Genomic DNA, 21,218 nt, shown 5'->3' with positions numbered 1-21,218 from the left:
ATAGAACAAGCTCTGGCAGAATGAGGCCCAGTCAGGTAAACAGGGAAGTAGTTATTTTACAGAAGGTGTGTTTAGATGACAGTGCTTCACAGTCCTGCCATTATATTTTAATGGCGTGGGAAAACAGCCCCACTTATGTCTGGCATGAGTCATATAAAGAGGACTTGAAATGTATTCTGGGAAGAAGGAAGGAAATCAAGAAAATAAGATCACATTAAAAAGGCAGGCCTCATCATCCGCCATTTTGAGAGAAACACATTAAAATTGTAAAAGAAGCACTGGAGTGATTTTTGAGGCATTAAAATAGCTCAAAAACAAAGATACAATAAAAAAAATGTATTTTTGAGTTCTAAGGTGGAGTTTTCCTTTAAGGTTCATTTATTGGCCATTTCAGCATGTCTGCCCATGGATCCTTCTCTTTCAGTAAATTCTCATGTTAAAATGTTTTGAAAGAAATTTTGCGTAAGTGGCCTCCAAAAACAATGGTCGTTCCTCCTTGGGATCTTAATTTTGTGTTAGAGAAGCTAGCACTTATTCCATTTGAAGAAGTTCATCTGACAGACTTGAGGTTCTTAATGTGGAAAACTGTTTTACTGATTGCTCTGACCATTGTAAGAAGAGTATCTGAGTGTTAAGCTCTTATGTTGAGTCAACCTTATTTCATTTTACACAGAGATGGGGTTTCTTTGAGAACTCCTCCTGTGGTGTCTGAGTTTACTTTAAGCCAAACTATCTGTCTCCCTGTTTTTCTTTCCTGAAGCTATGAGTAAGAGAGGATACTCCATACCTTGGATGTCCACAAACATCTCCAGTACTATCTTGACAGAGCAAAGTCTTTCAGATCTTCGTATTAGTTCATTTCTTGCGAAGGTAAGAAGGGGCAACAGACCATTTCCAGATGGTGGTTTCAGGCTATTATCTTTGGTTATACTCACTATAACAAATGTATTCCAGGCAGGGTCAAGACCCCTTCTACTAGGGCCTTGGCTTCATTTGTGGCTTTTTGGAAAGGGTTGGATTCTAAAAGTTTTCTAGAAGCAAGCAACTTGGTCCTCTCTACATACTTTTACAAAGCGCTGCAAGTTTAATTTCATCTCTGGTTCTAGGTCAGGCTTTACTAGGACCATTCTGTAGGGTCTCCTGGACCCTTCTCCTTCCTCCTCTCAATTGTAAGCAAGGGTAATCTACCCATATAGCTACATATACTGCAGTCCCATGTTAGCTTAGTTCTGAGAATATGTTCTGATCATTCTTTCAGGAAAACTCAGCTAGACTTAGAAAGGCCCCCCCACCGCCCCAGTCATTGGCCTAGTAACAATCTTTGACTTTGACAGCTGGATACAACTGCTTGAATCTCATACCTGCCTCTAGACATTCTCTGATTTCTGGGATAAACTTGCTTTTCTTCTGCCTGGTATTCCGTGAGTAATCATTTTCCACAAACACTCTGTCACTATTTTTTTTATACTTTTCCATTCTGCCACTTTATTGCCAGACTCAACCCTTTCTGATGGTATTATTGCAACTTTAGTAGTATAGGTTTTGACTGCATTCTCATGTTCACGTTTGAGATTTAAATACATTGTGCCCTGTCAAATCAATTAAAAAATCATGCTGTGGAACACGAGTTCAGCAGCTTTTTTGTACTTTCAATAAGTTAATGCAGACTGTTCATATTGTTTTCTCTCGTACTGCAGAAAATCTCAGGTTTTATCTGTGCACGCTGTCTTCTAACTCTATAAATATTTTTGAAACTGCTCTTTTTGAGAAGCTTTGTGCTCAGCCAGCTTTTTTTTTTCATTCAGCCTCTGATTTTTTGCAGTTTTAATAGTTCATCTGCATGGCTAGTTAAAAGTTTATATTTTTCCACCCTTTTATTATTTGACTGTATATTCATTCAGTGTTTCAAACATCACCGAATGCTTTTGATTTTTTTTAATTACTGGAAACAGGGTTGTGCACTAAAGCTGAAACTGCAACTGCTTTTTACTTAACTACAAGCTTCTCCTTTTCTGGCTAATTCCCTCACTTTTTCCAATTGTCTTCTTTTCTGGCATCCAGACAGCGTAATCACTAGTCAGTAACGGAATTCCACAGAAGTTCGCAGCCTTTACTATTCTCCTTCTCTCATTTACAGTGCGAGAGGTCTAAGCCTTTAGATCCGTGTGCACCCATTGTGGAAGCCCTTATCACTTAGTAATCTTGTGCTAAATTTTAAATTGTAGAAGTTATTTTAAAATTTGGGAGCAAGTAACTACGGAGGGAAAAATCAAAGTGGGATGAACCCAGGCAGAAATTTGGACTGCAGGTTGGAGACTGCTTTCTCTGTCAGGGATTTATACACAGTATAGGCATAGAGAAAAGGATAGGGGAGTGTTAAAATGAAAGAACAGCTCTTGTTGAGTTTATAGTTGAGTATAGAACAGAAGCCATAGTTAGAGATAAATGGTAGGGCACGTAAAACAATGCATGGCAACTTATAAGAATCTATCAGAAGGAGTTACAAAAGACTGGAAAATGCAAGTGGACATTCAAGTGAACAGAGAAACAATCAGAGGTTATCTGTATGGCTCCCAAGTATGCAAGAAAATCTAGAAAGTTTAGTATTTTTGCTTGGAAGAGATGACATTACTTAGGCAGTTGGTTGTTGTTCTATGAGGTGCCTTCACAGATGTGTTACCTTCCCCAAGTGCAGAAGTTACCAGAAAAAAATTGGCAAAGAGTTGGAGAGGGTAAACCTAACAATAGTACCCATTAAGTAAGGTCCATTTTTATAGATCAGCTTAAACAGTAAGAACATAACTGTTTTATTTATTTTTTGTAACACAAGTAACATAACATAGCTACACTTTGTAGACCGAGTAATGCTTAATCTTGCATCCATTCTTGTGTTTGGTTTTTGTGCATTAGTCCCTACAGAAATGTGACAGAGTTTGATGGGCAAGATGCTTGTGGATCCAATAGCTGGACGGTGTTGGATGTTGAACCACCTAATCGCTCAGGTGATGCAAAAAATGCAGTACCTGGAACACTTCTTCGAGGACTCAAACCTTGGACTCAGTATGCGGTCTTTGTTAAAACCCTTCTCACTTTTTCTGAAGATAGGAAGGCTTATGGTGCAAAGAGTGACATCATCTATATCCGTACTAATGCTGGCAGTAAGTACTGTGCTTTTTAGCATGTTTCATTAAAAAAATTAAAATAGGTGGGGTCTTAAAAAAGTGTTTTTAAGAAATGCTTTTGTGTATTTAAGAATTCACCACATTATAATCTTTTGTAATAAATGACAAGTAAAACAATATTGTAATTTGGAAAATATGTCAGGCATAATAACCCCATAACAAAATACACAGCATGTTGTACACAAGCTGCAGATGCATGTGTTATGTCTTGAGTTATGAAAGTAATTCCTACACTTTGGTTTCATTTAAAATGGACATTTGACCCCATATTACTGCCATTAGTGCAACTATAAAGAAGGAAGTACTCAAAGAAACTTGGCCTTTGTGGTTTGTATTGTTCTAACTGGGAAAGAGAAAAAATAGCTGAGTAATGCTTTCTTTTCAAAAGTCATAGTGTAGTGTGCCGAAGTAAATGCCCTCTAGAAAGTAAGTTATGTATACATAATATAAAATATAAACTAATGTAATAGATTTCTTTCACTCCAGCCCCATATATTCTGCATTATTTGGGATCATCATGAAATATGTTGCTCCCTTTGGAATGCATATTACAAACATATCAAGCAATTGGAGATTCCCCAAAGGCTCTTGACAAAAAAGATCATGGGCCTAAAGGACCTGAGCTTCCAAAACAGGTTTGGAGACCTTGTCCCTGTATTTGGTGTCCTATAAACAACATAGGAGTGATCTTGTCCTTGCTTTCTGGCCATTAATGATTCGGCAGTCCAAGACTTCTTATTTTTCCACAAGTCAAACAGTCCAGTGAACACTAGAACTAGAGATCTGAACCTCCATTAGTACCTGATAGCCAGACAATACACGTGTGAAGTCTTTGATGTAAGCAGTCTCACTTTTACTTTTAGTACCCCTTTTTCTGATTAAGAATTTATTGCCTTGTGTATGATGCATTATAGTTGGTGCTGTTATTTTGATGAGGCACATCAGCTTGCTTACTTGTAGTTGTTCCCAGTTTGTGACAAAGGAAGATGTATATGGATAGCACTGTCCATAAAAAAAAAAAAAAAACGATGCTCTGCACTGCTACTGATGTAGTTTCCAGGTTAAATGACGGTTTGTGTATTCCTTTTTAAAAAGTTGTGGTTTATTGCATACTTTATGTAAAAAAAGAGAAGGCTCTGTTGTAGGGCATAATGTCAGTATAAATGAGTGATTTTTTTTATTATGTATGTGCATCGCTGTCTATACAGCCACCCTCCACATAAAAATATATATATATATATATATATATATATATATATGAAACTGTAACATAAAAAAAAATATATATATATATGTATGTAGATGTGGATATATATATATATATATATATATATATATATATATGCATATATAAATATATATATATATTGATGTATGTATATACACATGTTTGTGTGTGGGTTTATATATACACACACACATATTATATATATATATAAATATATATATATATATATATATATATATATATATATATATATATATGTGTGTGTACGCAATACCCATGGTTAATGTAAACACACAGAAGCACTTTCTGAATGTGGTTAATTTCTTGTGTATTAACAAACTTTGCTTTCTTATAGCTCCTTCAGTTCCTAATGATGCTGTATCAGTATCCAATTCATCATCCCAAATCATCTTGAAGTGGAAACCACCATCAGAGCCAAATGGCAACATCACACATTATCTGGTATACTGGCAACAGCAGTCAGAGGACAACGAGCTGTATGCACGTGACTACTGCCTAAAAGGTAAAAACTGTGCAGTGCAAAAATGGCTGCTGTTCTTATTTTATATAGAATTGGAGTCTATAGAATTTAACTATATACCTTTTTTTCCCCCCACGTGAAATCAGCAGTTTGGAAATATTTGTTTGTACAACTTGAGAACTTTCACTGGTACATTTGACATTACATTGACATTATTTTTTTCCTGTTTTAATGTGTACATGTATTTTTCACTATCATTACAAAATTAACAAGCTTTCTGATTTCTTTCAATTCCTCTTTTCTTGCTGAGTCTGTGATATTTTTGTCCTAGAGAAGAATGGTTGTCATGTTGCCTGGATCTGTATGTTTGTCAGGCATAGGTGTGCTGCTCTAGACCATTGAGGGCTAGTGACCTGGGCCTTGAGAACATTATTTTGCACCTTGACAAGTTTCTCTACCATCAGGATAGGAGTTCGTTTGGGAACACCTCTGTTTCACTGGTCACTTCAAAAACAAGATAAACCAGTGAATAAGTACTGTATGTGGCTACAGTTATGTTTCACTTTATTACTTTAATAGTGTCTTACCTATGACTGAGCATGAAGTGCTCCTTCCTTTTTTATGGGGGAGGCAAGGTTAGAGTTCTTAACAACCATACGTAGTCACCCATCCACCCATAAAGTTTGTTAGGGATCAGTGTTTAAGGTTTATGAATTTGGCTCTATTAATGAGATTTATTTCTGACTTTTGGATCTGATACACTCCCCAGTAGTGTTTTTCAAGATGGCTTCCAAGTTCCTTTCCTGTCCCTCAATTTACTGCCCTCCACAGTTAGTTTTCACTGTAAGAGTTCACAAACAGGAGGACATTCATTTTCAAAATGTTGATTACAATTTGGATTTGAGACATCCATTTTGATTTGTGATGAGTACTGATGATTTGGATTCAAATGTACCTACCCCGTAGGTGCTGTCTAAACTGTTTTGACTTTTTTTTTTTTTTTTTTTTTTTTTTTTTTTTTTTTTGCTGTGGTATTCTCCTTTTCACTTTGAGTAAAGCCCAATTGCATAACTTTTCCAAATGCCATATTTGGTTGCAAAGTCTCCTTGTGTCTTGTATTGTTTAGAACTGGAGCACTATATTCGTAAGTGATCCATTTGCTGTATGTTCAATGGCATGGATAAAAGGAGTTGTACTTGGTCCTTGCAGGTCTGCTTGATGTTGCAAGCATCATTGGGGTGATGGTGGATGTTAAATCTTGCAGCTTATCCCTTGTTAAGGCCTCCTGTTTGTCTTTTTAGGCTTGAGAATAAAGCAACAGCAGAAGGCTGTAATTCTTCTGAACATGGTGGGTTTAGGACATGTCACCTTACCCACTGGTTAGGCCGACAAACAACTTTGGAAAAGAGGCCTTAAACTAGCAACAGTGATCTTACTGCTTGCATGGTTTGAGGGCTTCAGGAGCAAAAACAGGAATTTAAGGTGAAGTAAAATTTATTAATTGCTGGAGTCCACAACTGGAGACACTTTCAGTAGAGGGTGAGCTGTGTTTTACTGTTCCCATACCCCTTCTCCAAACAAGAATCAAGTTATATTCTTTAAAATGATTATGACCTTCTTCAGTCAGTCTTTATGTATCTATAAAAATGGGCACACAAGAGAATGCAATTAATTTAGCACATCCTGAGGTATTCTGTGTGTACACAACAGTTAAACATTAAGCAAATTAAGATAAAAATCTTTAAAAAAAAAAAAAAAAGTTTGCATTGCTGATAAGAGGTTGGAGGATAAAACTCCATCATGCTTTAATACTCCTCCTTCCTCCATGATACTAAGACTTTAGGCTCCATTTGGTGTCTTTCTGGGTTATTAATGCAAGTTGATTGTGCAGATGTCCTTCGTGGTTCATTGTTGCAGTCATGACTGTAGGGTTCTTCCTGCCAGCAGCAGCCCCCGATCGGCCAGAGTCCCAAAGTCTGGATCGGGTGTCAGCTGAGGTCGCTTTTATCCTGACGTCAATGCGCCAGAAGGTATAAAGACCTCAGCTGATGCCATTTCCCCAGTCTTTCTTGCCGCGCGGTGCCCTTTGCAGTTCTCTGATGCTGGTCGGCCTGTTCCTGTTTGTTTTTGGATTTGATCCCAGGATTTTCGTTTTATAAGATAAGTACCCCGTTGGGGAGGTCTTTTTCTTACTCCAGTCAGATGTCAGAAAAAGTTAATTGTATTTCTTGTGGGAAGCAAATACCTCATAGGGATTTTCACTCTTACTGTATTCCCTGCCTGGGTCCTGACCACGACGTTTTGCTAATTGTGCGTTTTGTGCTAGAGTTAATCAGCGTACTATTAGGAGTAGATATAACTTTGCCTTTTACTGTTTTGGAAAAAGGTTTAGTTATAACATATCTTCGGATTCTTTTCCGGCTTCTGGGGTGTGTAAGAGGTGCAAGGATGCAGACAGGCCTCAGAGGTCCACAGCAAAGGATGTTACTTAGTTATTGCCAGTTGCTGGTTCGTCGGTCATCAGTGAGGCACCTTTGCAGCCCCTGTCATCCGCCTCTTTTGAACCAATTGCCTGTACCAACTCCGGTGTGGAGCTGATGGGGTCTTCAGAATTGCCAGGGACTGGACCTTCAGATACTGTTCCCTCAGTTGGGTCCAGAGCCGGTAGGCAGGTACCGGCTTCTGAGGGAGTTCTCAGGTCTTCACTGCTTCCTGTAAACGTGGATTCAGTTTTACATTCAAAGACAAAGTCTAAGGCTCCAGCTAAAGTGAAGTGGCAAGCACAGGCACCTTTTGATCAGGGTCCTAGGCCTCGGAGGCAGATGCTTAGGATGGCTGAAGATCTCTTAACTATGATCAGGGGTTCACATCTCCCTCCTGACAAGAAGCCTAGATTACAGTCCGATTATGATTCTTCAGATCAAATTTCTGTTTCTTGTGCTTCTTCCCTTGAGCAGGATTATTCTTTTCCAACTTATGAGGATTTTGATGCTGAAGATTCCTTTCCTTCGGCCTCTCCTCCTGAGGATTATTCTTTTGGTGAAACTTTGCATGATATGAGGGTGTATTTTCACTGGGAAGGGCAGGAATTCTCTGAATCCAAGAAAAGGCTTAGGGATTTTCTTCTTCTCCCACAGCATAGGCCTCTGGCTATTCCCCCTGTATTGGACATTGTAGATGATGTTTTTTTGGAAGCTTCTCTCTCTCCCCTGATTCTTTCCCCCCTGCTCCGGGTAGGTATTATAGGGTTCCAGATTCTCACAAGTTTCTTTTTAAGAATCTTTCACCTGATCCGGAAACAATTTCTCAGGGTCCTAAGGGTGTTAAAGCGGCCTCTGCTAAAAATCCTATTCCCTCTGACCGAGAGTCCAGGGCTTTGGAGAGATGGGGTAAAAAAGTTTATACTTCTGCTACATTGTCTATTAGGGCTTTGAACTGTCAATTTCATATGCTGAAGTATCAGCAATACCTTTTGTCTGTATTTAAACAAAAGATGTCAGCTGTTCTATTGGTGCAGATAATCAGGAGTTACAGGATTTATTGCATGCTATCGAACAGGTGGGTAAACATACCCTGCATTGTGGTTTTGATTTTTTGGAAGCTTCTTGTAGGGCTGCAACAACTGGCGCAGTTATTAGAAGACATGCTTGGTTAAAGGAACAAAGCTTGCCGGATCAGGTTAAAGCCAAACTTTTGGATGCCCCTTTGCAGCATGATGTTCTATTTGGGTCCAAAGCTGAAGAGGTATTAAAGAAAATGGAGGACAAAGCCAACTCTATGCAGACGGTTAAGGATTTTCTACAGGTGCCACCTCCTAGATTTAGCAGACACTGGCCAGCTAAACCTTGGTCCTTTCCGGGCCCGGACAGGTCTCAGAGAGGCAGATTCAGGCGTTCCAGAGGTAGGGGGCAGGCACAAACCCATTTTAGGAATGGGCCGTGGAGTGCCCCCTCTCCCAAGGGAGGTGAAGATAAGTCTCAACCCCACCGAAAACAGTCTTTATGACTCTCCCTTTCTGGTTCCAGGGGCTCCTCTCCTGGAAGCACCTTTGGGAGGAAGGATTTCTCTTTTTTATCAAAATTGGAGCCACAAATGGGTTCTGGACATCGTCTAAAGAGGTTACAGATTTCATTTCCACACCTTGCCAAAACCGAACGGTTGGCCAGATCTGCCAAATCATCAGTGGGCAGAGGCGCAACGGCAGTTTCAGTCCCTCCTGGCTATGAGGGCCATAGAATTGGCACCAACTTTAGAAATAGGGCAAGGTTTTTATTCCAGACTTTTCCTGGTTCCCAGGAAGGAAAATTCGTGGAGACCAATCCTGGACCTTTCTGTACTTAACACCTTCCTAGATATACCAAAATTCAAGATGCTCACTCTGCAGCAGCTGCTGCCTATGTTGGGCAAGAACTCTTGGATGGTGATTTTGGACTTAAAAGAAGCTTACCTGCATATTCCTATAAGGCAAAAGCGCAGGAGGTATCTGCTTTTCAAAGCGGGCTTGAAGCATTACCAGTTTTCTGTGCTGCCCTTTGGCTTATCTACTGTTCCCAGGGTCTTTACAAAGTGCCTGGCACCAGTAATGGTGTTTTGCAGACAGAAGGGGATTCAAATATACCCTTATCTGGACGACTGTCTTATTCAAGCGGACGACAAGACACTCTACTTCGGCATCTAGCTTTTGTGCAGCATCTTCTTCAGTACCTCGGTTTCACAGTGAATCTAAAGAAATCAAATCTGGTACCCACACAACAGATTACTTTCCTGGGTGCTCTTCTGAGTACTACAACCCAGATGGCTTCCTTGACACCAGACAAAAAAGTGCAACTGGCGGCTTCTTTCCGACACCTGGCTTCAATGAAACAGCTGACTGCAAGACAAATTCTGCAGGCTTTGGGTTACATGGCTTCCTGCATTCTACTAATACCATATGCAAGACTGCATATGAGGAAGCTGCAGTGGTACCTCAAGAGTGTATGGTCTCAGCATTACCACAGTTTGAAAACAGTGATCACGATTTTGCCTAGTCTCCAGCAAGAGTTTCTTTGGTGGTCCGAAATCTGTCTACAGAACAAGGGGAAGCCTTTTTGTCTTCCACCGACCAACCAAGTTCTGACAACGGATGCTTCAGATTATGCCTGGGGAGCCCACATGCACGGGAGATGTCTTCAGAGTGTTTGGACAAAGGAGCAAACACACCTGCACATAAATTTGAAGGAGATGCTAGCTGTACAGAATGCCCCGATTAGCCTTCAGGGACCTTCTTCTACCAGGACAATTGTTGATACAGACAACACTACAGTGGTGTGGTACATAAACAGGCAGGGGGGCTCTCACTCTTACCCCCTGTGCAGATTAGCCATGACTCTATGGTACACTGCTCTGACCTGCAGTGTCGACTTACAAGCGCAATTCCTGCAAGGAAAAGACAACACTCTGGCAGACACATTGAGCAGACACATTTCGGATCCACACGAATGAATGTTGGATGTTCGGATATTCATGATGATTATAAAGGCGTGGGGATGTCCGGACATTGATTTCTTTGCATTCCCTCAGAATCATCAACTTCCGACATTCTGCACAAGGACCTACCACAAATTAGCATGGAAAGTGGGATGCCCTCTCATTCAGTTGGAAACGCCTCTCAGTATATGCTTTTCCTCCTTTTCCTCTTCTACCTCGGGTACTTCTGAAGATAAAACAGGACAGACCGCAAATGATTTTACTGTCTCCCAATTGGCCTCGGCAATTCTGGTATTCCACCCTGATGAACCTGGTTCAGGAGCCTCCCTGGATTCTGCCTCAAATCCCTCGTCTACTGTCTCAACGGGATGGCCAGATACTGCACAGTCATGTCAAAACTCTGAATCTAGCTGCCTGGCGGATCCGGGGTCTGTAAACAACTCTACCCTTTCCAAACAGGTTATGGATGTAATCCTTGAAGCTAGACGGCCCAGCACTAGAAAATCTTATGCGGGTAAATGGAAAAGATTTTGCTTCTGGAATCAAGTCCAGGGTGGTGATTCTGCTGTTCTGAACATTCCTCTGATTTTACAGTATCTGACAGAGTTGTTACATACGGGCCTATCTTTTTCGTCTGTTAAGCTTCATGCTTCTGCTATTTCTGCACATTACGATACGGATCCTCCGATTTTTTCTCATCCATTACTTAAACAATTTCTTAGAGGGGCTAAGAATATTTGGCCCCCTATGAAGGCTCCTGTTCCCACTTGGGAGCTTAACTATGCTTTGGAGAAATTAACCTTGTCTCCTTTTGAACCTGCAGCTTCCACGGATTTGAAATTTTTGTCTTGGAAAACTGCTTTCCTTTTAGCTATTACCTCTGCTAGAAGAATTTCGGAATTGCAAGCACTCATAGCTGTGGAACCTTTCCTTATTTTTCATCAGGACGGGGTATCTCTACGGACTAATCCCACCTTTATGCCCAAGGTGGTTTCGGCAGTGGCCTTCAATCAGTCTATTCATTTGCCTACCTTTTATCCTAATCCTCACAGTGAGGAAGAAAGTCTTTTGCACTCTTTAGACGTGCACAGGCAGCTTCGTTTATACCTGGACAGGACCAAGATATTCTGGAAATCTGATCAGTTGTTTGTCGCTTATGCTCCTACTGTTCAAGGGAAAGCAATCACTAAGCAAACTATTTCCAAGTGGATTGCCCATTGCATCAAGTTCTGTTACTCTTATCATGGTAATCCCGTTCCTGTTAATGTTAGGACTCATTCTACCTAAGCTACTGCTACTTCAGCAGCTTTTCTTTGTGGGGTTCCTACCAAGGATATTTTGGAGGCTGCTACTTGGAGTTCTTTACATACTTTTTCTAAGCATTATAACCTCCCTCTCTATTCTAAATCCAGGGCCGGTTTTGCTTCTGCGGTTTTGCAAGGTTTTGTGACCGCTCCCTCTGTTTCTCCTCCAGCCACCCTTTCTTAGCTTTGGGACTCAATCCTACAGTCATGACTGCAACAGTGAACCACGAAGGACATAGTACAGTTATGTACTCTTACCATAAATGTAGATGTTCGAGTGTGTTCACTGTTGCAGTCTGGGTTACCCTCCCTCCTACCACCTCTTTTGTTTTTTTCTTTGAGTATTATCTGTTATGAGGTATTTTGGCTGATGAGGTTTTGGGCATGGTTTCTTTTTTAGCCTTTTCTTTCTGGGCACCTGACATCTGGGGCAAGAAAAACTGGGGAAATGGCGTCAGCTGAGGTCTTTATACCTTCTAGCACATTGACGTCAGGATAAAAGCGACCTCAGCTGATGCCCGATCCAGACTTTGGGACTCTGGCTGATCGGGGGCTGCTGCTAGCAGGAAGAACCCTACAGTCATGACTGCAACAGTGAACACACTCGAACATCTACATTTATGGTAAGAGTACACAACTGTACTTTTTGCCAGTACCCATGATACTCTCCGGGTGTACTCTTCAGTGATGTTTTCTGTGAGTGCACTGAATTATATAGCACATGTGATTAGGCTGCAGTGAGACCTACTGAAGGAGATTGCGGAGTCTACCCCAGGGTCCATGTCGGCGGAGGACAAGAAAGTTTTCTCCTGTCGAATGGCCACCATGACATCTATCAACACCTCTATGCGTTTCCTCTCCCATGCAGCCGAGGGCACTGCTAGAGCTGTCAGTACAGGCATTGCCAACAGGTGCCATGCCTGGCTCCAGCTGTGTGCATTTTCGGAACCCTTTAAGGATTATTTTATGAATGCCCCTTATGACGGTTTCTCCCTTTTTGGGAAGTCGGTATGTGGCAACTTAGTTCAGATTGAGAAGGATGGGAAGACTTTGCCATCGGTATCTGCTTTTCGGCCTATCAACGAACCTTCCGTAGCAGTCAGCGAGGGGCCAAGAAGATGTGGATGTTCGTGTTTCACTGTTGCAGTCATTACACTTGGGTTATCCTGCTGGCAGGCTACCCACAGTCGGCCTGAATTCCAAAGTCCTGGTCCGGCGTCGGTTGCTGTCGCCTCTTCCCTGACATCAATGCGCCAGGGGTATAAAAGATGCAGCCAACGTAATTTTCTTCAGTCTTTCTTGCCGCGTGGTGCCCGAAGCAAAAGCAGTTTGCAAGTGCCGGTCGGCCGACTCCTGAGATTGTCAAAAAAGCGAAGTACCCCGTTGGGGAAACTTTTTTCTTGCTCAAGATCGATGTCAGAAAAAGTTAACAATTGTATTCCTTGTGGGAAGCAAATACCTCATAAGGATTTTCATTCTTACTGTATTCCTTGCCTAGGCCCTGATCACAACGTTGCTAGCTGTCGGTTTTGTGCTAGATTTAACCAACGCACTATTAAGCGTCGGTACGATTTTGCCTTTCATTACTTTGGCCTAAGATTCAATTATATAATGCCGTCAGAACAGCCGACGACCAGAGTTTATAAAAAGTGCAAGGAAAAAGAAAAGTACTGGCATCCGAGGTCCAAAACTGACGACAAGGCTTCCGCTAAGCTAGTCGCTGGTTCTCAGTGAGTCACTTTCGCAGCCCCTGACGCCCGCTACCTCAGAGCCTTAGGCTGCTGCTGACTCCCACGTGGAGCCAGCTAGGCCTCTGGATACTCAAGGTATTGGACACTCAGAAACTATTCCCTCAGATGGGTCCGGAGCTGCTGAGCAGGCATTGGCTTCTAAGGGTGTTTTCAGACCTACACAGTTATATGTAAAGCCTACCTCAGCTTCCAAAGCAAAGACTAAAGCAGCTCTAAAGACAAAGAAGCAAGTACAGCATTCTCCTGGACAGACATCCATGCCTAAAAAAACAGATGCTCAAAATGGCCGAAGACCTAATTACCTTGATCAGGTTTCCCATCCCCCTCCTGATAAGAGGCCTAGACAAGAGACAGAATATGAATCCTCGGATCAGGTTTCCATTTCCTCTTGACTCCTCTTCTGAACAGGAATACTCTCTTCCTCCCTATGAGGATTCTGATGCTGAAGAATCTATCCCTTCAGCTTCTCTTCCTGAAGATTATTCTTTTGGGGAAACCCTGCATACCATGAGGGGCACTTCCACTGGGAGAGCCAAGACTACTCAGAATCAAAGAAAAGGCTTAGAGATTTTCTTTTACTACCTCAGCACAGGCCTCTTGCTATTCCCCCTGTGTTAGACATTGTAGATGATGTATTTTCAGAGTCCGGCCTTTCTCCTGACTCTCTACCCCCTGTCCCTGTTAAACCAGACAGATACTACAGGGTTCTAGATTCACATAAATTTCTTTATAAAAACACTGCTGCTGACCCAGAAACTATTTCTCAGGGTCCCAAGGGGGTCAAGGCTTCTACTGCAAAAAAACCCTATCCCCTCTGACAGGGATTCAAGGGCACTAGACAGATGGGGGGGGGAAGGTTTACACTTCTGCTCCTTTGGCTGTGAGGGCTTTAAATTGTCAATTTCATATGCTTAAATATCAGCAATACTTAATGTCACTGCTAAAACAGAAAATGTTGGCAAATTCTGATTGTGCAGAAAATAAGGAAATGCAGGATTTATTACATGCAACTGAACAAGTGGGAAAGCATACATTGCAATGTGGTTTCGATTCTCTGGAGGCCTCTTGCAGGGCCGCAGTTACGGGTTCTGTCATTAGGTGGCATGCTTGGTTAAAGCAACAGAATCTACCTGATCATGTTAAAGCAAAATTATTAGATGCTCCATTACAGCATGATACTCTATTTGGTGTTAAAGCAGAGGAGGTGTTGAAGAAAATGGAGGACAAAGCAAAATCTATGCAAACGGTAAAGGATTTCTTACAGGTACAGCCACCCAGATTTAGCAGGAACTGGCCTACAAAGAATTGGTCCTTTCCAGCGTCAGACAGGCCACAAAGAGGCAAATACAGATGCCCCGGAGGCAGATCCCCGCCCCAGGGCTCATACAGGCCTAAACAGTGGGGCGCTTCTACCTCCAAAAGCAGAGAAGACAAATCACAGCCATACAGGAAAGAGTCCCAATGACTTTCCTCTGTCAGCACCAAGTACTTTGGCAGCCCCCTTAGGGGGAAAACTAGCACTTTTTTCTCAAAATTGGCATATGATCACCCAGGACAAATGGGTCTTGAATATAGTTTCCCAGGGCTACAGTTTCCACTTTCACACCCTGCCAAGGGCAAAAGGTATGCCAGACCTGCCACACAATCAATGGGCAGAGGCACAAAAACAAGTTTCATCCCTCATGGACATAAGGGCCATTCAGCAAGTACCATAGCAAGAGCAGGGACAAGGATTTTTCTCGAGACTTTTCCTGGTACCCAGATAGGGCAAAGCCTGGAGACCAATAATGGACCTGTCTATTCTAAATACATTTCTGGACGTTCCAAAATTAAGAATGTTGACTTTGCAGCAGCTTCTGCCCATGCTGGGCAAGAAGGCTTGGCTTGTAACTTTAGACCTGAAAGAGGCATACCTGCATGTACCAATCAGACAATCTTGCAGAAGATACCTCAGATTCATAGCTGGCTCAATGCACTACCAATTCTCTGCACTGCCCTTTGGCTTATCTACTGTGCCCAGGGTCTTCACAAAAGGCCTGACACCAGTAATTGCTTTTTTCAGGCAAAGAGGAATTCAAATATATCCTTACCTGGACGATTGCCGCCTTCAAGCAGAGGACAGGGACATTCTACTAAAGCATCTGGCGTTTGTAAAAAGTTTATTAATTTGCCTAGGGTACACAGTAAACGAAAATAAATCAAAACTAGTACCCTCTCAAGAGATAATATTCTTGGGTGCAAGCTTAAATACAACTGCCCAGATGGCTTATCTCACGCCAGAAAAACAAAGGCAACTGATTTCTTACTTCACAATGTTGGCAACAAAGACCCAGTTTTCTGCAAGAAAAATTCTGCAGGCTTTGGGCTTCATGGCATACTGCATTCTGCTAATTCCATATGCCAGACTGCATATGAGGAAACTACAATGGTATCTAAAAAGTGTTTGGACTCAACATTGCCACAGCCTGGAAACAATAATTACCCTCATTCCTTGCCTTCAACAGGAGTTTCGATGGTGGGCACAGGCCTGTCACCACAACAAGTGACAGCCATTCAACCTACCCACAGCCAGGCAGTCAATAACAACAGATGCATCATATTATGCCTGGGGGGCCCACATGGCAGGAAAATGTATTCAGGGCACATGGCCCACAAGCCAAATGCGTCTTCATATCAATCAAAAAGAGATGTTACCTGTTCAAAATGCCCTGACAGCTTTCAAGGATCTTCTTCATCCAGGACAACTACTAATTAGGACGGACAATACTACAGTCATGTGGTACATAAACAAGCAGGGAGGCACACATTCCGACCCCCTCTGCAGACAAGCCATGACTTTGTGGGACACAGCATTGACTTATCAAGTATACCTGCAAGCGCAATTCCTGCCAAGAAAGAAAAACACTCTGGCAGACGAACTAAGCAGAAACATCACGGATCCCCACGAGTGGAAACTGGATCCACTAGTCTTCAGCATGATAACAAAGAAATGGAGATGCCCAGACATATATCTTTTTGCCTCGCCTCACAACTGCCAACTACAGAAATTCTGCACAAGGACTTATCACAAGCAAACATGGAAAGTGGATGCTCTATCATTCAGCTGGAAAACCCTAACAGTATATACTTTTCCTCCTCTGCCGCTCATTCCCAAGGTACTCCTAAAGGTCAGACAAGAGAAGCAAAAAATGATTCTGAATGCCCCAGACTGGCCAGGCTAGCACTGGTACCCAATCCTAAAGAGCTTGTGTCAAGGCCCAGCCTGGACATTGCCTCCAATTCCTCACTTACTAACCCAACGAAACAATCCGATCCTGCACAGCCAACTCAGGACCCTAAATCTGGCAGCATGGCGGTTAATGTAGCCATTCAAAACGCACCTCTCTCTAAAGCAGTGATGGATGTTATTTTGGAGGCCAGGAGGCCCAGTACCAGAAAATCTTATGAGGAAAAATGGAAGAGATTCTGTGCTTGGAACCAGGCACAAGGAATTGACACGCTTGAGCCAAATATTCCTCAGATTTTACAATACCTAACTGAGATGCTGGACAAAGGCCTATCCTTATCAATTAAAATCCATGCCTCTGCTATTTCAGCTCATTACAGTGCGGAACCACCTATTTTTTCTCATCCATTGCTAAGGCAGTACCTCAGAGGGGCCAAAAACATAAGACCCCCAAGGAGAGCACCAATACCTGCATGGGACCTCAATTATGTCTTGAAAAAACTCACCCTGCTGCCTTTTGAGCCAGCCAATACAGCAGAGATAAAGTTCTTATCTTGGAAAACAGCTCTGCTCCTAGCAATCACCTCTGCAAGACAAGTCTGAGTTACAGGCTCTAATGGCTGTGGAACCTTTTATCATTTTCCATCCAGACAGAGTTTCTCTGAGGACAAACCTGACTTTTATGCCTAAGGTAGTGTCCAGTGTTGCCCTTAACCAAACCATTCATCTGCATACTTTTTATCCAAACCCACAGAGTAAGGGTGAGAGACTCCTGCATTCTTTGGACATACACAGACAACTACGCTTCTACTTGGACAGAACTAAAGCTTTCAGAAAGACTGAGCAACTCTTAGTGTCATATGTTGCAGTATCACAAGGAAAGGCTATCTCCAAACAGACTATTTTGAAATGGATAGGCCACTGCATTCATTTCTGCTATTCACAACATGGCAAATCAGTGCATAAGGGCCTTAGGCCACATTCTACCAGAGCAGCAGCCACTTCAGCCTTCCTCAGAGGAGTACCAACCAAAGACATTTTAGAGGCTGCAACTTGGAGTTCAGTGCACACTTTTACCAAGCACTACCATTTACCTCTCTACTCTAAATCCAGAGCAGGCTTTGCCACTGCAGTTCTGCAGGGCCTTATAGCCTCTCCTAATCCTATTTAGACCCAGCCACCCAACCTCAGCTTTGGGATTCAACCCAAGTGTAATGACTGCAACAGTGAAACACGATGAACTTAGTACAGTTGTGTACCTACCATAAATGTAGATGTTCGAGTGTGTTCACTGTTGCAGTCCAGGTTACCCTCCCTCCATCCCCCTTTTCTTTGCTGGGACTTATCTGTACTTCTCTATCCTATACAACCTATGTGGTGTATTTGCTTGTAGATGAAGGAAATTTTTTTTAGTGCATGCATTTGTATTGGCATATTTTTTAGCCTTCCATTTTGGGGGCACCTGACATCTGGGGCAAGAAAAACTGAAGAAAATGGCGTTGGCTGCATCTTTTATACCCCTGGCGCACTGACGTCAGGGAAGAGGCGACAGCAACCGACGCCAGACCAGGACTTTGGAATTCAGGCCGACTGTGGGTAGCCTGCCAGCAGGATAACCCAAGTGCAATGACTGCAACAGTGAATACATTCGAACATCTACATTTATGGTAGGTACACAACTGTACTTTCCTGAAATCACAGAGCTATTCCCAGGACAACCAGGACTCGCCTTTTCCTTGGGACAGAGGGGGATTTGATAGATACTGTCCTGGAGGCAGAGGAGACCCGAGAAATCAAGGGCTTCTAGAGCCTTTCTCAGAGAGACCCACGCAGCAGCCCTGAAGGATTGCCCGGCTGCTCGCCTCTGGAGGCAGTCGGGGGACGACTCTCGCTGCACCTAATTGTGTGGGAGTCCATCACGGAAGATCGTTGAGTGTTGCAAATTATTTCCAGGGGCTATTCGGTTACCTTTCTCACATAACCTCCTCCACCCAGACACCTCCCAGATGTTTCACCTATGCAAAGGGAGGATGCAGCACTGGAATTTGCCAAGCTGCTAGAAAAGCGAGTCATCCAACCTGTCCCCCCAGACCAGTTTGGATTAGGCATTTATTCCATGTTCTTTTTGGTGCCAGAGAAAACTGGGGACTTAAAACCCATTCTGGATCTCTCCATCTTGAACCTGTCAGTGGCCAAGACAAAATTCCGGATGGTCACCCTTTTATCTATCCTGCCCTTCCTGCAGGAGAACGATTGGATGTGCTCCATCGACCTTCAGTGTGCGTACTACCACATCAAAATGGACAGGCGCTCTCTGAGGTTCCTCCCTTTCTGGCTGGGGGCCAGTCATTGTCGGTTCAGAGCACTCCCCTTTGGTCTCACCACAGCCCCCAGGGTGTTCAAAGTGATGGCAGTGGTAGCGGCTCACCTGAGACTCCAGGGTATACAGGTCTACCCCTACCCGGATGATTGGCTCCTCGTTGCCCCTTCCAAGCATCAGCTCAGTCAAGCAAGGGATTCCTTTCTTCTCTTAGCCCAGAGGTTGGGCATTACCATTAGTCTCAACAAGTCATCACTGGCCCCAGTTCAAGTGTTAGATTTCATTGGGGCTCAGTTGGACACAATTCAAGTCCGTCTTTCTTACCTCAGAGAGGATACACTCTGAAGCTACATGTCCTTTGCATTCTTCATGTTCTGTCACCGACAGTAGAAATGGTATTAAGGGCATTGGGGTCCATGGTGACCATGATCAGTCTCTTACCTATGGCACGTTTTTCATGCGGGTTCTTCAGTGGACCTTCGCAGTCCAATGGTCCATGTTAGATCTCCCATTGCCTCACCCCGTTTGAGTCTCCCAGGTGTGCAGGAGCTCTCTTCTGTGGTGGATTCATTCCCCGGACCTTGTTTGTGGTTGCTCCTTTCTTTCTCCTTTCCCCTCGGCCACAGTGACTACGGACGCCTCCCTGCTTGGGGGAGGGGGCACTGCTCTGAAAGGACAGTCCAAGGCACGTGGTCCCCCTACGAGACCAGATTGCTTATCAACGTCCTGGCGATGAGGGTGGAGCTTCTACTGTTGCAGATTCTCCATGCCCATCTTCTCCTAGGGACAATTGCTATCCAGATGGGACAATATGTCTGTGGTCTGGTACATCAACAAACAGGGGGGAACCAGGTCTTACCCCTATGTGGCAAAGCCATGAAAATGTGGGAGTGGGCGATCTTCACCAGCCATTTTCTGGTGGCAACTCACATTCCAGCGGATAGGCTCAGCAGGTCTATTCTGATCCTAAAACGTGGTGTCTGAATCCTTCAGTAGTGAAACAGATCTTTCTCAAGTGGGGTCAGCCTTGCTGCGATTTCTTCGCCTCTCCTTCCAACGCGAAATGCAGCGAGTACTTGGCTCTGAATCCCTCACTGGGGGAAGCCCTCAGAGATGCTCTGATTCTTGCTTGCCCCCCCCCAGTCTTCTGTATGCTTATCCTCCTTTTCCTTTGATTCCAAAATTCTTTCAGAAAGCTCACAGGCTGGCGACCTTAGTTATCCTCATTGCGCCATTCGGGCCTCGTCAGGTCTGGTTCCCTTCTCTGTGGTCTCATCTGGTGGTTCCACCATGGACGTTGGATGCAGTTCCGGATCTTATTTCTCATCCCTCAGGGATTTCTCATCCATACCTGGACAGTCTGAAGTTCACTGCTTGGCCGCTCCAGTTCCCATGACAGTCAGGACTCCCGGCTTATCTTCACCGGTCAAAAGGGACTCATAAGTCCTCCACCAGAAAGGTGTACTCCAGCAAATGGAGACATTTTTTGATCTGGGCCTCGCAGCGTCCCCCCGATCCCTTCACTATCCCCGTTTCTGCAGTTGTGGAATTTTTGGCGGGGATTTTTCGGCAAGCTGCCAGTTCTTCTACGGTCAAGGTCCAACTTGCAGCAATTTCTAATTTTCATGTAGGTGATAATACGGCTTCCTTAGCATCTTCAAAGCTTTGCAAAGCCTTCCTAAAAGGCAATTTTCTTCTTTGGCCCCCCGGTGAAAGACCCAACACTACCGTGGGATCTTACTTTAGTTCTGCAAGCTCTAGTTTCATCCTCTTTTGAGCCTGCAGCCTTTGTGGATCTGCAATTTCTGTCCTGGAAGGCTGCCTTCTTGGTTGCTATTACTTTTGCCAGGAGAGTTTTGGAAATTCAGGTGTTAGTCAAGCCCCCTTGTATGATTTTACATAAGGACAAGGGTATCTTTGCGTACTAATGCATTTTTTCTCCCTAAGGTAGCTTCGGAGTCCAATATTAATCAGTTGATTAATCTCCCAATGTTCTTCGTGTTTCACTGTTGCAGTCATTACATTTTGGGTAATCTACTGGCAGGTTGCCCTCAGTCGGCCTGATTAAGAACGTCTTGGGTTCTGCGTCGGTTGCTGTCCCTTCTTCCATGACGTCAGGTCATCAGGGGGTATAAAACATGCAGCCGACAACATTACATCAGTCTTTCTTGCCGTGCTGTGCCCGAAGCAGAAGTAGTTCGCAAGTGCCGGTCGGCCGACTCCTGAAATTTTTGTTTTCGAGTTTCAGAACCAAAGTCTT

At 43.3% G+C, this 21,218-nt stretch overlaps 1 protein-coding gene across 1 annotated transcript in view; it reads left to right on the top strand.

Moving 5' to 3' along the window:
* Window positions 1–21,218, top strand: part of INSR (insulin receptor) — a 1,335,646-nt gene that overhangs the window by 760,052 nt on the left and 554,376 nt on the right. The window contains exons 8-9 of the mRNA XM_044090750.1: window positions 2,911–3,158; window positions 4,766–4,933. Coding sequence (XP_043946685.1) covers window positions 2,911–3,158; window positions 4,766–4,933 — 416 coding nt within the window. The remainder of the gene's footprint in view (window positions 1–2,910; window positions 3,159–4,765; window positions 4,934–21,218) is intronic.

This window comes from Protopterus annectens, chromosome 13.part0, assembly GCF_019279795.1.
Source record: "Protopterus annectens isolate FY-2018-M chromosome 13.part0, PAN1.0, whole genome shotgun sequence".
Taxonomy (NCBI): domain Eukaryota; kingdom Metazoa; phylum Chordata; order Ceratodontiformes; family Protopteridae; genus Protopterus; species Protopterus annectens.
Note: the sequence above shows the minus strand (reverse complement) of the source record. Positions and strands in the feature narration are given on the sequence as shown.